Source organism: Glandiceps talaboti, chromosome 19, assembly GCF_964340395.1.
Source record: "Glandiceps talaboti chromosome 19, keGlaTala1.1, whole genome shotgun sequence".
NCBI classification, from domain to species: Eukaryota; Metazoa; Hemichordata; class Enteropneusta; family Spengelidae; genus Glandiceps; species Glandiceps talaboti.
The window spans coordinates 2,676,599-2,695,158 of NC_135567.1; the positions used below are offsets into that span (position 1 = coordinate 2,676,599).

The following is an 18,560-nucleotide window of genomic DNA, read 5'->3' on the forward strand; positions in this document are numbered from 1 at the left end:
TATTAAAAACAGCAAGCAGCTTTTCTGGTTACTGGAATGCAACTTGACAAAATAGTGGTGTCTACACACATGGGGCTACTACTGAATAATTTATCACCATACTCACTGTCATATGTTATGACTATATCACGGGTTTCCCCTACCAAGTCCTACGCAGTATGATACATTACCCACAATGCATTGTTGGCTCGGCTTACGAAATCCTGTTTACCTAGAGCACAGAGAAACACACATATTGAACTTATGATTTATGTGTATTTTATGCATATTTCATTTGGGTACAGCTTGTTTTGAGGTAATGAAAGTCAATAGACAATTGGAAAGATCCTATTTCATTGATTGAATTTTTTCATTCTACCACATTCAGTGCAAGCACTGAGTACTTCCAGAAAACATTGCACTTAGTTTCAGCCATGTGGCCTTGTTTTGAAGTTGTCAAGTTCACAATCAGAAATATGAAGTCAGAACTGCCTATAGCAATCTAAGCATATCATCAACATTCACACAGGCAGAGATCCCTGGAAACCAAGTATTTTTATTAGTATTTGTTGTGTTCTCTTTGTGTATTTTTTTAAATGCTACCCATGACAAATGAATTTCCAGAGAGTGAAGGGGATTTTTGTATAATCTTATCTAGTGAGAACTAAGATGTTGAGTCAGCAAATTACAAACAAGTGGTTGCGTGTGTGCATTCTGCATTTTGTCAACAGCAGGATCCAGCTCACGGTGGTCGGCGGCTGTGGGACCCGACAGTCACTCACAATTACCGACCTTGCTCATTAATCAATCTATGTAATAATAATAATAATAATAATAATAATAATAATAATAATAATAATAATAATAATAATAATAATAATAATAATAAGACTTTGGAAACATTTCAAGAAAATTTTTGTATATTTTATAATAGGCTAAATTCGTATCGTTTTAGAATTTTGAATTAATACTCTATATTATTGTAATCTGTATTTGAGTATGATTTTATCGTCAAATATTCTTAGCCGTTGACAAAACTAACGATATTTACGCCAACACGCATCTTTAAAGTAGGCTTGAAATTACGAAAATAGGTCAGTAAATGTTATAAAAAGTACGAATTACAAGGGCAATTCATCCTAAAATCAAAACTACCAAATGTTGGCTGATATATGTAAGATATAAGGTCCTAACACGACAAAATATCAAGGAGTGTAAATAATATACAAACGAACTTTCCACTGTAACTCAACAGTGGACGTATCGATCGATATTCTTTTCACTGGAAATTGATACAATGTTACGACATGTTGGCTGGTCGTCTCTAAAAATGACGGCGCCAAAAATCCAAAATGCAGCGCTGATATAAATAAAGGACTACTGCGAGAAAATTATCCAGTTTAGGCATCTCCTTGATTCATAAACATTAATACACTGGCACAATAATATAGGGCCTGTCGACATACATGTATATCTCATGCGGCAAGCACGAACAAAATCGTTGTAAACCGGACGGTAATATACTGCCTTATGAATATTCATTAGACGCTTGTCAAATTTGACCCCGTTGTTGACCTTTCAGGCACAGTCGGCGCTTCGCGGAATATGAAACAAATAGGTACCGGTTCGTCCCGCAGTGTTGGTGTGCATGTTCCCTTGGGAGGGGGGGAGGGGCTATTCAGATTTGTTCATGCCAAGTTGATCTGTGCCATTTTAAATTTTTTATGATTTGTTTTCAAAAAATGACATTTTCATCATCTCCTCAAATACTACCTGTCAGATTGCTTTGATATCTGGTGTGTTGATGCGCAGGAGGTAGCTTACTCAGATTTGTTAATTTCAAGTCAGCACATCTTCATTTTTTTAATGATTTTTTTTCTTGCAATTTAACAAAAAAATTAATATGTTAATGAGCATTGTGACCGAAGCCATATTAGAAATCAGTCGACGAGACTTTAAGTAAACTGCCACTTTTCAAAAGACACTATTGACGTCAAACAAGCAATGTGATATGTGCTATAGTCATAATTCTACGCAGTGGGTGCCCAAATGACAAGTGTTTGTTCGAAACAGGGTTGTAAACTTCAAATCCAAATTCTCCACCCCTTCTACATAATCAGCCAGTCCGCAACATCCTCATTTGCATACAATCTATCCTCCATATAGTAACTGTTACACTTTGAATGGCTGCTCACGGGCCTTATTTTTTGGTATTTCCAACTCGCCGTAACTTTCACTAGAGTTCCCCATTTTAGATACTGAAAATGCCTAAACCTCAACTGACATCTCTTCTTTCGTGCCAACAACATGAATTTTGGCATTACATTTAGGAATATCGATTTTCCGAATTTATTCGGGACGCATACTTGAGGCCTTGAAATTTCGACCCGGTTTTCGCTCGAGTCATAGTTTCCTCAATACGGACCGGAAAGTTTACTGTGTCCACTGTTGTATCAGGTGCACGCCCAATGATGGATATAATCCACAGTTACAAAGCATAGAATAAACCCATCACGTGACCTTATTTTTTGCACCAACTTTCATTGACCTTTGATGCAACATATTATGTTAGTCTTGTTTCCCCAGAGTCTTGATCTTGCCATTGAGGGATCCACCACTGCTGGGGATGGAGCCCTCAATGGCAAGAGTCTGGGTAACAGAGACTATTATCTGCTTTGTATAATTTTATCTATATTTAGACGTTCGGGTTTCTGTCGTCAGTTTGTCTGTATGTGCTGATAGTTCCAGGGGGGCCTAGAGGACCCACTTGGAACTCTTGATTTACCTGGGGGCACAGTAGGTTTATTTCTTCATTGACTGATCATGGGTTTCCCCTACCAAGTCCTACACAGTATGGGACATTACCCACAATGCATTGTGGTCTCTGCTTACGAAATCCAGTTCACATAGGGTGTATGTTGAATTTGTGATTTATGTGTATTTTATGCATATTTCATTTGGGTACAGCTTGTTTTGAAGTAATGAAAGTCAATAGACAATTGGAAGGATCCTATTTCATTGATTGATTTTTTTCATTCTACCACATTCAATGCAAGCACTGAGTACTTCCAGAAAACATTGCACTTAGTTTTAGCCATGTGGCCATGTTTTGAAGTTGTCAAGTTCACAATCAGAAATATGAAGTCAGAACTGCCTATAGTAATCTAGGCATATCATCAACATTCACACAGGCAGAGATCCCTGGAAACCAAGTATTTTTATTAGTATTTGTTGTGTTCTCTTTGTGTTTTTTTTTAAATGCTACTCATGCCAAATGAATTTCTAGAGAGTGAAGGTGATTTTTGTATAATCTTATCTAGTGAGAACTAAGATGTTGAGTCAGCAAATTACAAACAAGTGGTTGCATGTGTGCATTCTGCATTTTGTCAACAGCAGGATCCAGCTCACGGTGGTCGGCGGCTGTGGGACCCGACAGTCACTCACAATTACCGACCTTGCTCATTAATCAATCTATGTAATAATAATAATAATAATAATAATAATAATAATAATAATAATAATAATAATAATAATAATAATAATAATAATAAGACTTTGGAAACATTTCAAGAAAATTTTTGTATATTTACACAAAGAGATTAAAATAATAATTATTGATATAATACATTGCAATACTATAACAAGACGATTAATAATTATTGTATCCTTGTAATTATAGTACAAGAGGACAAGTCTACATTTGGGAGCTCAGAATGGGCATTTGGATATCTGTAAATTGTTGCTGGAAGCTGGGGCCCAAGTAAATGAAGTTAATATCGTAAGTTGATTTTAGAAGAACTAATATGTTATTTATCTACTCTGTGACATATACACCCATCCCAATGTGACATCAGAGAATATTTGACTGTAATTTGTCAAGTTGATAAGGTAAGTACTTGCATATTTTCATAAAAAACAGCTACCCTTACAAAAAGGTTTTATAGTGCTTTTGTAGACTATTATAGAAATTCTAAAACATTGTTCATTAGTTGGATTTTTACATGCTTTACACAAATTCGTCTATAGAAGTTTTATAGACTTTTTAAAGATTTGCATACAATTCTCTAAAAAGTTAATCATCTGTCATAGTGCTAAATCTGATAGATATTTTGTTAAAGTAGTTTTAATCTTGACAGTCTTACAACCATTTTATAGCAATTTCAAGCATACCGGTACATCATAAACATCTGCTATTACAATAAAAATGCTATAAACATGAAAAGAATATTCAATATATTTTATTGTATATTTAATTGTGTTTGGCTAAATAACCTACGAGCCTGCCAGTATTTAGTGCTCTATTGTTCATCACTGAATTAGTCAATATGGAGTGAGGTACCATATGAATTGGAAAATTTGAGCGTGTTTCTGGACAAAACTTCGTCAAAAGCACTCTGAATCAGGCACGATATTTTATTTTCAATATGATCGTCAAGTTACTATGACATCAATGTTTCATCATGGGTGTTATCATAGACCCTATAGCATGGCTTTGGGGTCAAGTACTACTTAGTCAAAATCAATTTCCCTCGGCTATTAAAAATTCATTTGCTCTCGTATGCACAATAAAGTTTTACGTTTGGCGCCACTGTATATTGAAACATGGATTGAAAAAAGACTACGTAGGGAAAATACAACAAATCGAGATTGGCAGACCTGTAGGGAGAGGACTGTCTATAAAATGGTACTCCTCTGAGACCTCCAAACCCAAACTCATACTATTACCTGTATCTCATATTTCATACCAACTGTATCGCATAAAATAGATACTATGGATTACTATTGTCCCTGCTCTTCTGAGGAACCACTGTTAATCCCTATAAGGTCACTTGAAAACACAGTATTTTTGCACAACTAAACAATAAGATGTTACCAAGCTTTAGACATGGTAACATATCCATATGTCTGTCTTTCTGTCTGTGCATAAATTTAAAGATCTGAAACTAGTGGGACTAATTTGATGCTTGGTGGGGATGTAGTTTGTAAAAAATGGTTGTGAATTGATAAAATTTATTTAAAAAAATATAATAATAAAAATTTAAATAAATAAAAAGTGAAACACAATTTTCCAACAATAACAACTAATATGTTATTTGACCTGCTGACATATACACACATATCGAATTTGGTCAAAAACTCCCCAAAAGTAACAAAACAGGAATAATTTTTCTAAAATGGATAAATTTCGACCTCAAAAAACAGGACTGTAAATCTTGCCACTGGGGGCGCAATGTTTGTCAAAAAACAGGCTGTACTTGCAAATGTAATTTGTGTCTGAACTTTCAGGTTAGATTTATGATATAGGGTAGTTGCATTGGTCAGTACAAAATGCAAGGTCGGTGGTCACCATATAAAGGTATTATAGGACAGTTTCAGGTATATATGTAAATATATTTATTAATATTAAAAAATACAACTTTTAAGGAAAGGAAATAGCATCAATACACTGAACCTTGTACATCCTAGCAGGATGTGTACATCATATTGCTAGGATGTGACCACATCCTAGTGCTAGGAAGAAGAGCACAGCTATGTACCACCTATGTGCCTCACAATCCCTTGAAAGGGTAAATGTTTCCACAGCCCTGGTACATGGTTGTGAAAAATATGCTTGTTGGATGTATGTGGAATACCTTCCCAGTACCATATCTGTGTATACTGCATACCTAGCACACAGTTGTGCACATACATGTAACAGCTATGGTGGAATAATACCCTGTAGCAACCATTTTGTTCATATCTGACCAGCATTGCTCACATAGCTGGTACATGGCTGTGGGAAATACCTATGTTACAGCTATGCTAACATATTTTGTATATGGCTGTGGGAAAAAGCACTTGTACATGGATGTTGTAAAAACATAAATTAATTATGCTGCATTGCTATTTTTTCACATCCGTGTTACCAGTGTCATACATATGTCAAATCTAGGTACAGTATGTTACACCTAGTGTGTTGGCCAGAGCTGTTACAGGGATATTGTACACACGGCTGGTACAGCCCCTGTGGCTCCACTGATATGGTACAGCTATATGCATAATGCTGTCATAGGTATATGAATGTTACAGGGGTGTGCAAGGTTCCCTGTGTATGTTGTTAGGTAATTTAAAATATAGCTGCACAGTAAATTTGGTTTAAAAATCACACAAATAACAAAATGGTATGAGACCAAATCATTTTGGCTTGGCCCCTCTGACTTGAAATTTGCCTGTTCTTAAAAATGTGCTATGTTAAGATAGTATGAGATACATGTTGTGTTTGCTATTATTATTTGTTTGTTTACTTCATACTTTCAATGTGTTAAAATGACCTATTTATTTGCCAAATATACACCAACATATATATCTATGGCTTGAATATATATATACACCTGTTTTGACCCTTCCCAAATTGTTGTAATTTGTCTTTTTAGCACAACTGAACTGATAAGGTTCAGTAGTGCTATAGGCATGGCAAAGTGTCTGTGTGTGTGTGTGTGTGTGTGCGTGTGTGTGTGTGTGTGTGTGTGTGTGTGTGTGTGTGTGTGTGTGTGTGTGTGTGTGTGTGTGTGTGTGTGTGTGTGTGTGTGAACAACTTAAAGTCAAAAACCGCTGGACCAATTGCCATGATATTTGGTGGTCATGTTACTTCTGGTGTCTAGTTGAAAAATTGTAAAAATGAAAATGAATCCATCAGAGATGTGGGTTTTGGGTAAAACAAATATCATATTGTTCCTCAAGCAGAGATACTAGTATTTCAATCATATTATGATCAGCAAGGCTATTTTCAGCCTTGCTTTTAGAGGTAGAGGACTTCAGTTTAGTTGTGAGAAGTATGTCTTTAAGATTTTTGTTTCGTTCTATTCTGTGCTATGATTGGTTTGGTCAGGTAGAGTTGGTTCAAGGTTACATTATTTTCTAGCAGTTCCCAATGTTTTGTTAATGTGCCTTTTAGTTTAGACGCTTTGATGTTGGGACTGTATATGTTGTTTTGAAAACTAGAGGAATCTCTTGAGTTGATTTTAGAAATGTCTCCCTATTCTCATAATGGACCTAATGAGCGAATCACTTCTGATTTGTTGTATCCTCTTGTGTCAATTTGTTTATGAAGAATTTCAATTTGTTTTGGAAATCGTCTTCGTTACTGCACGTTCATACCTCATTGTTTCAATTTAATAACAACCATTAAAGGCTGAATTTGGGTGACATGTGTTTGGGTGTCTGTGGAGGTACTGAAAAGTGTCAGTCGGTTTGGTGTAGTCTGGATGACCAGAATGTGGTTTCTATAACCACACACTGTATAAATCATAATGATCGATATTGTATAGGAACTAGACTAGTTTGGTGTGAGTCTTGATATCCAACCTTTTGGTTTGTTTGAACCTATGACCTTTGTAAATCACCAAATCATGGCATAGCACTTCCGTTTCTGAGCTGACCGACAAAAATTTTAATGTTGGGTGCATTTCATTTATCTTTTCACTCAAAATATTAAGTTCGGTTTGTGTGCCATTGAATAGCATGAATATGACATCTCTGAAACGTGTCCAAAGTGATATTTTATCCATGTATGTTTCAATAATGCGATACCCTAGTTTGTGGAATGAGATGTCAGCTATCTTTAGAGAAGTTGATGAGTCCATACTACAAACACATGTTTGTTTGTAGACATCTACAAACAGAGGCTACTAGAGGAAAAGCACTGTTTGTATTTTCTCTTGTATTTATTCATGATTTACCAAAGTGTGTTTCGTGTGTTTGTCTTGAAAATTTTTCTTCTATCCATATCGGGAGATTATTCTCAAGATTTTATTTGTTGAAACTATAGTGTAGTGGTTTGGTAGTTCTCTTTTTGGAGGATGTGGTGGCCCTGAAAAGGGCCATTAGTAATAAAGGGAAGGCGATTCCTAACACTATCAATATTAAATAAGTGTATGACATTGCGTTTACCATATAACCAACTGTGGGTTGTTCGATCAAGTTTGTTAATAAGTGGAAGCATTTTCCAAGGTTGCTTCAAACTTGATTATTTTGTTTGGTAATAATAGATTGGTTTAAAGGTCAGTTAGCCAAGTGATTAGGCAACTCCTCATGGATTCTTTTTACCAGCTATCTATCTTAAATAGAAGCATGGATTGTTAACTGCTACTTATTGTTACTTACACAGAACAAGTTAGTTGTGAACCAGTGACATGTAGGTTTATACAGGGAACATCCTAGGACATCCTAGTGCTAGGAAGAAGAGCACAGCTATGTACCAGCTGTGTGCGTCACAGCCCCGTTACATGGTATATTTTTCCACAGACCTGGTACATGGTTGTGAAAAATAAACCTGTTGAATGGATGTGGAATACCGCCTCTGTGCCATGACTGTTTTGCACATCCCAGTACTGCATATCTAGCACACAGTTGTGCACATGCAGTGTACATGTAACAGCTATGGCGGAATAATACCCTGTTACAGTAGCAACCCGTTTGTTCATATCTGACTAGCATTGCTCACATAGATGGTAAATGGCTGTGGGAAATATCTATATTACAGCTATGCTAAAATAGCTGGTACATGGCTGTGGGGAAAAGCTCTTGTATATGGATGTTGTAAAAGCCTATGATGCATTGCTATTTTTCACATCCATGTTACATTGATGTTGGCATACCAGTTACAAATCTAGGTATGTTTACACCTAGTGTGTTGGCCAGAGTTGTTACATGGATATTGTACACATAGCTGATACAGTCCCTGTGGCTCAACTGAGCGGGTACAGCTATGTGCACACCCCTGTCCTAGGCATGTGAATGTCACAGGGTGTGCAAGGTTCCCTGTGTAGTTATGAACCACACATTACAAAATTGGTAACCGAGAAAAAAATTGCATTGCTTCTGCATCTGGAAAAATAATTTAATGCAGGATTGACAATAAAAAAAAATTGCTGTCACAGTGATGGGGACAAAAATTGCTGCCATACCTATTTCCTCCCCCCCCCCATATCAAATGGTTCTCCCCTAAAAGCCGCCATCCATGGAGTTGTCAGATATGCCTAGCATTCACCTTTCAACAACTGGTAATGCTGACATACAACTTCACAGCCTTTATTTGGAGTTGAAGCAATCAACAATGGATGACGAGAATACAATGTGGAGAAAATAAATCTGTAGCGGTAAGTTTTTTTTCGTGTGTATTACATGTAACTCAAATTTCCTATATAGGTACTACATATAGTTTCATCATCAATCTACATTGTCATTTTAGAACCGAATATGACAGCAGACCATAGATTGACCAATCAAATTTTTCGTCAGTTTTGATATGGTGTTGATTGATACTTGCGTGTCACCTAGAAATTCGCTTATTTTGATTTTGATAATGAAACCAAGCTGGTCACTATGGCTTTATATGTGATATCTTGTTTATGTTTGTAATGTAACAAAGTTAGAAATTTGGCAGTAGATTTATCAATGTTGAACACTGAATGAGATAACTATCTAAATCAGAAATAAGGTTATATAATAACTTTTATTCATGCAACTACCGTTATATCACTCTAGTAATGTAATGGTTGAGTTGTTACAATGTAGAGATCATACAGTGATGGATCAATGCATCATCACCACCACCACCACCACCACCACCATCACCACCATCATCATCATCATCATCATCATCATCATCATCATCATCATCATTTGGTACTGTTGATGTAGGTCAGTGACCTGTACAAAGTTTCATTTGGTGAGATGTAAGTGTCAATCAAGTGTGAAGTCTCCACGGCTGTAGTTTCTGAAATATGGGTCAATGGTATAGTTATACTGAAATGGTGCTGATTTCCAGTATTTATGAAGTCTTGATTTGAAACAATCAATGGTCGGTGTATTCACAACATCTTCAGACAAATTATTCCAAGGTCGGAAGACTCTATAAGTGAAAAATTTACTCTATAAGTGAAAAATTACCGGCAAACTTGAAAGAGTGACCACGAGTTGAAGGGTTCACTACAATAGTGAGGGAGATTGAGTTTTGTAGAAACCATGTGTGTATTTATAAACTTCAATTATCGCCGCGAACACATCTGTAAGTTAAACTTGGTAACTTCAAGGCTTTTAGTCTGTCAAGGTATGATAAATCTTTCATTCCTGGGATCAATTATGTAGCTCTTCTTTGTACTGATTCGATGGTGTTGATTTGACCAAAGACAAGTAAGAAGACTTTTTGTCTGTGATTTGATTTGATTTATATGGTGTCCAAACTGAATAAACATATTCAAGGTGACGTCTGATTAGTCTAGGATACAGAAAAATAAAAGTATCCTGGTCGAGAAACTTGAAAATCCTTCATACTATTCCCACTAGGCGGTTTTCTGTTTGTACAATCTCGTTTATGTGTTGGTCAAAGATTAGTTTAGATTTCAACTCGACCCAGTTTCAACTCACTCCAATTTCAGTGCATCAGATGTGTGGGCCGATTGCTTGGTTTTTTTTTCATTATGTGTTTCACATAAAAATTCTGGTTTTCTTACAAAAACGATGGATGGATAAACCAAGTACAAAGTCAAGACATAGTGGATGCATGATGTTCTATGCTGTAACGTCTTTTACATGTATAACTAATGATAATAACCGTATGTGACTTTTACTGTTGTGCTGTTAATTTTTTCACATTCACCATAAACGGTTATGTTTTGGGTGTGAACTATAAAAAATCCTACGAGAAAATGTGATTTGACATCAGAATGTGGAGTCATAATGTAAAGTTTTAGATTCATCAGAATGTGAACATAAATTCAACAATGTTCCATGTTCCTATCACCTCCTGTCTTTTACAATATTATGAAGTGAAAGTGAAGTACTGTGATTTAAGAGTTTAGATTTATAATACCTCTCTTTCACTGTCTTGTCTCAAAAGGAACATGACATGTAAGAAGCATATAATTTTGTTGAATTTATGTTTTACATCTGAAGAATCTAAAACACTCAGAAACATCGTGTCTCTGTAGTTTATTGTCAAGTTACACTTTTTCATTGACTAATTAATAGAATTAATGAAAATGTGTTATCACCCCCAAAACACTCAATTTGGGTCAGTATGAAAAAAACACACACCATGAACAAATGTATACATAATCACATTTCTGAAAATGTATAGTTTCAGATAGTTACCATCGTTATTTACTGAGCATCTTTCATTTTAATGTAGGTCATCAATGTGACTAGAAACACAGTATGCATGGTGTTGGTTGATACTACTCAAATGAATCTCGGTAGAGCCATTACCAGTAGTCACTCTTTCTGTTGTTGTGTCAGGTATTATGAAGTCATCAATACATTTATCAATTACTATTTTTATGTACTCTTTCATGTTCAAGTCATCTGATTTTCATGTTCAAGTCATTCAGCATTATGATGGTCACCACAATGAATGTACTTGCTCTTCTGTGCTCTTGTGGTCAATTCAGCACCACCAAAGTGAATCTCACCACATTGTTGATCAGCCTCATTGGAGACAGTGGCCACAAAGTCTTTACTAATTGGGATAAATCACATTGACTTAAGGCAATTGATGGGGAGAATGGGCGCCATCTGTTCATCCATCATTCTGCCTGTTCATCCGTAATATGTCATTTCTCAGACATGCAATATGCTGCTTCATTCATATAGGTGACCACATATCATGTGGTACATAATTATGCAACTCACTTTGTTTTGCGATATATGCAAATTTGACCAAATGACGGCCATATTTGTAGTTCAAAATCCATATTTACTGCATAACTCAAAACTGTAATACCCAGACAGTCCATTCAAGGCATGTATGCTGATAACTAAAACCTGATTTTTTGTTCTTCTTTAAATACAGAAAATGAGAAGACCATTTAGCTAGGGATGAGAAAAGACATTGTGGAACTATAAGTAAACATCCATCGAGATTCTACATCAAGGATGATACCCTGTCTGCTTATATTCAGAAAGAAGACACAAACCCACATGGATGTGATGAAGGAATGACTTCAGTGATAGTCAAGGTCAACAGGAACATGAATACAATTTCTTTTCAAGACTGACGTGAATTAGCCAAAATATACAATCTTGAATTTTGACCAAAACCCATGACCATTTAATTTTCACTGGGAAATGCTTACCATACTACATTTGTTTTTTGATGTGTTACCAGTGTTGGCAAGAAATATATGTATTATGGACAATTAAGTTTCCACAGAGATTTCATTTATGAGAGGATACATGATTGAGTGTCAGAGTGAATTGATGGGGACAATAAGGAATATTTCATCAGTATGGTACTCTGTAATATACACACTGCATCTAAGTATACTGTACTATATGATGTGTGATATCATAGTGTCTGTAATATACACACTGCATCTAAGTACGCTATGGTGTGTGATATCATAGTGTCTGTAATATACACACTGCATCTAAGTACTCCATGGTGTGTGATATCATAGTGTCTGTAATATACACACTGCATCTAAGTACTCTATGGTGTGTGATATCATAGTGTCTGTAATATACACACTGCATCTAAGTACTCTATGGTGTGTGATATCAAAGTGTCTGTAATATACACACTGCATCTAAGCACTCTATGGTGTGTGATATCATAGTGTCTGTAATATACACACTGCATCTAAGTACTCTATGGTGTGTGATATCAAAGTGTCTGTAATATACACACTGCATCTAAGCACTCTATGGTGTGTGATATCATAGTGTCTGTAATATACACACTGCATCTAAGTACTCTATGGTGTATGATATCATAGTGTCTGTACTATACACACTGCATCTAAGTACTCTATGGTGTGTAATATCATAGTGACTGTAATATACACACTGCATCTAAGTACTCTATGGTGTATGATATCATAGTGTCTGTACTATACACACTGCATCTAAGTACTCTATGGTGTGTGATATCATAGTGTCTGTACTATACACACTGCATCTAAGTACTCTATGGTGTGTGATATCATAATGTCTGTAATATACACACTGCATCCAAGTACTCTATGGTGTATGATATCATAGTGTCTGTACTATACACACTGCATCCAAGTACTCTATGGTGTGTGATATCATAGTGTCTGTACTATACACACTGCATCTAAGTACTCTATGGTGTGTGATATCATAATGTCTGTAATATACACACTGCATCTAAGTACTCTATGGTGTGTGATATCATAGTGTCTGTACTATACACACTGCATCTAAGTACTCTATGGTGTGTAATATCATAGTGACTGTAATATACATTGCATCTAAGTACTCTGATGTTTACAAATACAAGCAAACAAGTACACAAACAAACAAACAAACAAACAAACAAACAAACACAAATAAACAAACAAGAACAATTAAACCGACAAATGAGTGCTCAATACGGTTAGTAGAGCGAATTATATACAGGTTTTGAAAATTTGAACAAAATTACATGCTATTGACCCTACAGAACTGTTTCGTGAGGTGCGTATTCCTAACTCAATTTCTACCCCTGATGAGTGAGGAATACGCACCTCACGAAACAGTTTTTTGAATTGAATTGAAATTTATTTCATCAGATAACAAAAACAAAACAAGAAATAAATAAATAAATAATACATTACACTTTCAAAAAAATTGGACAAAAGGAAATATACATGTGTTATCTAATGGGGACCATGAAAATAGTTCAGCAGAACTAGTCGTGTCCATGGCCCGTACATTCAATTTTAGATTAATTCAAATTCATAAATGGACGCAACGAAGAAAATTAAGTCAAAAATAAACACAGCACGCATTCACACACACTCATACACACACACGCACGCACATACATACATACATACATACATACGCATACACACATACATACATACATACATACATACATACATACATACATACATACATACATACGCATACACACACACGAGAAGAAATAAAGCAAAAACCAGAAATGTTGTAAAAACGCCAAAGAGTATAAATTAAGGTTGGTGTGTAGAATTTAAAATATAATTTCTTAGTTCATTTTTGAACTGTTGCCTGGACATGTTAATTTTTAGGTGACTTGGTAAAGAGTTCCAGTGCTTTGTCGCTGCATATTTGAAATTGTGTTGGGTGATGGTCAATTTTATCAATGGTGGACGAAAGTTACCACTGGAGGCTGAACGGTTTTGATATGTATGAATGGGACGGTCAAAATACTTTTCTATGTTGTGGGGATAACGATTATTTCTAAGATCATACACGAAAATACAGGAGGAAAATTTACTAAGTTGAAATATATTTAGAACATTAAGTTGGTTAAAAAGGGGTTCAGAGTGTGCGTTGAAATCAGTGAATGTTATCAAGCGGACAAATTTCTTTTGTAGTCGGAATATTGGGTCGAGAAGAGTTTGGTAAGTATTGCCCCAAATCTCTAAACAATATGTAAAGTGTGGTAAAATAAATGAATTATATATCATGATAAGGGTCGATCTGGGAACAAAGTGACGTAAACGTGAAATAATTCCTACTTTTTTGTTAACAACTTTGATGATATTTTCTATGTGAGATTTCCAAGAAAGAGAAGGATCAATAGAAACACCGAGGTAACTTGCAGATGAAACTTGCTCTATCGTCGTACTGCCAACATAAAGATTACCTTCCAAAGTTATATTTCTCTGTGGCGTTTTAATCAACATGAAATTGGTTTTCCCTTCATTAATAGTAAGTTTGTTAGCCATGCACCATCTAATCACATGTTGGAACTCTTCATTGATAGTGTTGAGGTTAAGTTTTGGGGAATACAATGGTCGAAATAAATTTGTATCATCGGCGAAAAGTCTGAAATTGAAATAGTTGGTGGAGTTGCAAATATCATTGATATAAATGAGAAAAAGGGTCGGGCCGAGAATTGATCCCTGAGGCACGCCACACTGGATTTGCTGTGGACTTGAAGATTTCCCGCCAACAATTACGGATTGATGACGTTTATAAAGGTAGCTACGAAACCAGTTTAGCGATTCACCCCTAATCCCATAGATATGTAACTTGCGTAATAAAATTTCGTGATTTATGGTGTCAAAAGCTTTCTTGAAATCGATAAATATTCCAAAGGTTGTATTTCCATTGTCCATCGTATTAGTTAATTCTGCGACAATGTCGACAAGGGCCAATTTAGTGCTGTAGCGTTTGCGAAAACCATACTGAATATCTGATAGGATGTTGAATTTGTCTAAATAGGAAACAATTTGCTTATTAACGATAATTTCGAAAATTTTGCTGAAAACGGGTAGTACTGAAATAGGTCTGTAATTCCCAACGTTAAGAGGGGACCCCTTCTTATACAATGGTGTAACTTTTGCAAACTTAAGTGCCTCGGGGAACATTCCTTTGGTAAGTGACATATTAATAATATGCGAAAGGGGACTAGAAATGTGATTAGCTGCATGCTTGGCCAACAAGGGATGGATGAGATCGTAACCAGACGCTTTGTTTGTGTCAAGGGACAGTAATTCTTCTGCAATATCTTCAGCAACAACTGGTCTAAAAAAGAAAGAGTTGTTGTAATTTCCTGTTACGAACTGTTCAAAATCGATATCGGACGATATGTTAGATGCTAAGTTAGGACCAATATTTGCCCTGAAGTTGTTAATCCCATGTCTGATGTCTTCTTGTTTTGTAAGAGTTTCTTTGCTTTATATATTCTGTTACGAACACTTCTTCTGGTGAACCGAACAATTATGGCGGGTGTCGATTGGTCTCTTCTCTTTGAAAGTCGATGGCTGATGTCAATCTCGCTCACTAATAGTGGTACACCAACAGCTTCTGCCACTCTTTTCACGATGTCATCAGTGTTTTCTCCCTGGGATTCTGGTACTCCGTGTATTTCTAGATTATTCCGTCGTGTGTATTGCTGCAATTCTTCAATTTCGTTGTCTTTATCTTTGAGTTGTCTGTCTGTCTCTTCTACTTTCTGACGTAGGACTATGTTTTCTTCGAGGAGGTCTTGGACTTGGTTTCTAAAATCCTCGAAAAATGTGTTCATGTATGTGACGGAGTGCTGAAGTTGTTCTATTGTAGGTGCCATTAACGATAACCGGTCTACTTTCTGGCATAAAGTATCGAGTCTTCTTTCGATGTTGAATGTTTGTGAAGACATACCAGGTGCACCTTCCACCATCTTGTCTTTGTTGTTGTCACCCACCTTCTCACTAGGTCGTGGAAAACGCTTTCCTTCGCACTTCCTACATAAATGTAAGTCACCTTGGGCAAGTCGAACGCCTCTAGTAGTTTCACAGTCATTGCATTTCATTTTGTTTGCATGTGAATGGTGTATTACAACTGTTGCGATGTCACTTTGCGGAGCGGTGTTTTCAACGTGCTCACTCCGTGCTCACTTCTGTAGGGTCAATAGCATGTAATTTTGTTCAAATTTTCAAAACCTGTATATATATATATATATATATATATATATATATATATATATATATATATATATATATATATATATATATATATATATATATATATGTTGAGGGTAGAAGAAAATCAAGTCGGGTTTTTCGTCTCTACAAGCCTGTTTCGTGAGTAAATCACTCGTCAGGAGATGTTGATGTTATATATATATATATAACACTGAGTGTCAATCTGCTAAGACAGTGCTCTATACCACAGTGGCAGAGCGCAATAGCAATATATTGTGCGATCAACAGACAACTCCGAGTTACAACCAAGAAAGAGTTCCAGTACTACCAAAACTATTGCGCTCTGCCACTGCGGTATAGAACACTGTCTTAGCAGATTGATACTCACCGAGTTATGGCAACTATTATCGGGAAAACTTGACCATAAACAAATAAGATGGATTACAAATAACTAAAAGCAATGACTAAACTGAAAACAACTAATTTACTGTAACTACCACGACGCTTCGCTAGACAGGTAGTAAAAAAAACACTGTAAGAGTGAAAACATTACCTTGTACGCGGTCTGCTCACGTAATCACACACGGTGACCATTGTAATAGATTGCCAATGATGACAGCTATGACGGCATGCTTTCAAAACAAACACAGGCCTTACCACATCTTACAACAAGGTCAAGGACGTACACCACCGAGTCGACATCGATCAAAACACACATGTGAACGCGGCTATCGTACAAATTACGGCAATGCCTGCCTTGTGACAAAACAGCCACACTCGGGCTTTCTGCGTATACCATGTTACCCTAATTGGTAACGCACATAAACAAAAAATCGGCATAGTTTTTCCTTTACAATATCTTGGGTTATCGTTAAAATATGAACATTCTGGTTATAGTATATTTACTTGAAAGACAGTGCCGATGAATTGTGAAATTTGTGTAAAGATTGTTTGGTTGTGAATGTGCGAACGGTGAAATGTGTAAATTAGGATTGCATACCCTGTCTAAATTATAGTGTGCGGAGAAAGTGATGTGAGTGAGAGCGGCCGCGCCCTTAGCAACCAATTGCAACAATGTATTACCCGACTCTCGAGCTACATGTTGACATACATATTTATTGAACTTACACCATAGACAAGTAAGTACACATACATCTACCACTACAATAAGAAAAGACTGGGTTTTTAAAATTTATATTGACATTTTTGTTATTTTTGATAATCACAATCTTAGCTTTATTGTGCCATAATGCCCATGCATCACGGTGCTAAATATGGTTCATTTACATTAATGACGTGGAGAATACAATGTCTGAAAACATTTACCAGCTTTCTTTATCATCTGCTCCATGAAGATTTCATCAAAATACACTTGCTGAATTATTTCACCCACAGGTGACCAAATAACAAAATAGCTACACGGAATACCAACTAAAAACATGTGTAGCTGGACTTGATAAAAATATGGATGAGTTCGCTTTAAAACATACTTTCCACCAATGTTTTGCATACAAAATGATGCATCTGATTCTGTTTGCATTTGTGGAGTCCTATCTTTACATTTGAGGGGAAACTTGACTTCAGCTGTGAAAATTCCATGGCTCTCACATCTAATTAAAGCATCAGGGGGACCAGCAAGAAAGATATACTTAGTGCTTCTATACAGACCACATTGTAAACTTTCAACTCTTACATGCCCATCATTTATTAGACGCACTTTCAAACTTTCAATGGCATCTATTTCATGAATACAACCATAACATAAGACTCACATTGTCACACTTTATCAAAAACTCATTATACAGGAGGTCATGGAACAATGGGTTGTAGCGTTTAGTCAGCAGTTTGACTAGCTTTGTTGACATTGGTACAGATTACTTGTATGTGTCAGGATGTGTATACGTAACACGGCACTTTTTACACCTGTTTTCTCAAGTTTAAAGGGACATGGTCTGCAACTTTTGCGTATTTCTTTGCATTTTTGTTTCCTTTTTAAAGGTTACTCATATTATACAACTTACTGTAGCTTGTCTAAACAGCGGTTAGTCACTGGCAAACCTGTACGCAATAAACTGCTGTGATACGATATCTGATTAAATGGTACGTCTTTTTAATCGACCCCTGACCCCGTTCAAACCAGTAACGTCGATGTTCAAACGCGAGAATTTGACCCGGTCACCTAACGGTTTTCGTTTGAAC

The 18,560-nt window shown here is 36.1% G+C and overlaps 1 protein-coding gene across 3 annotated transcripts in view; it reads left to right on the forward strand.

Annotated features, from left to right (window-relative positions):
• Nucleotides 1–12,225, forward strand: part of LOC144449941 (uncharacterized) — a 413,245-nt gene extending 401,020 nt beyond the window's left edge. For 2 of the 3 annotated variants that reach the window (XM_078140494.1, XM_078140496.1), the window contains 3 exons: nt 3,659–3,757; nt 11,150–11,256; nt 11,810–12,225. In XM_078140494.1, coding sequence (XP_077996620.1) covers nt 3,659–3,757; nt 11,150–11,256; nt 11,810–11,816 — 213 coding nt within the window. In that variant the 3' untranslated portion in view covers nt 11,817–12,225. The remainder of the gene's footprint in view (nt 1–3,658; nt 3,758–11,149; nt 11,257–11,809) is intronic. The other variant, XM_078140495.1, reaches the window with a different exon arrangement.
• Nucleotides 12,226–18,560: the final 6,335 nt, after the last annotated feature.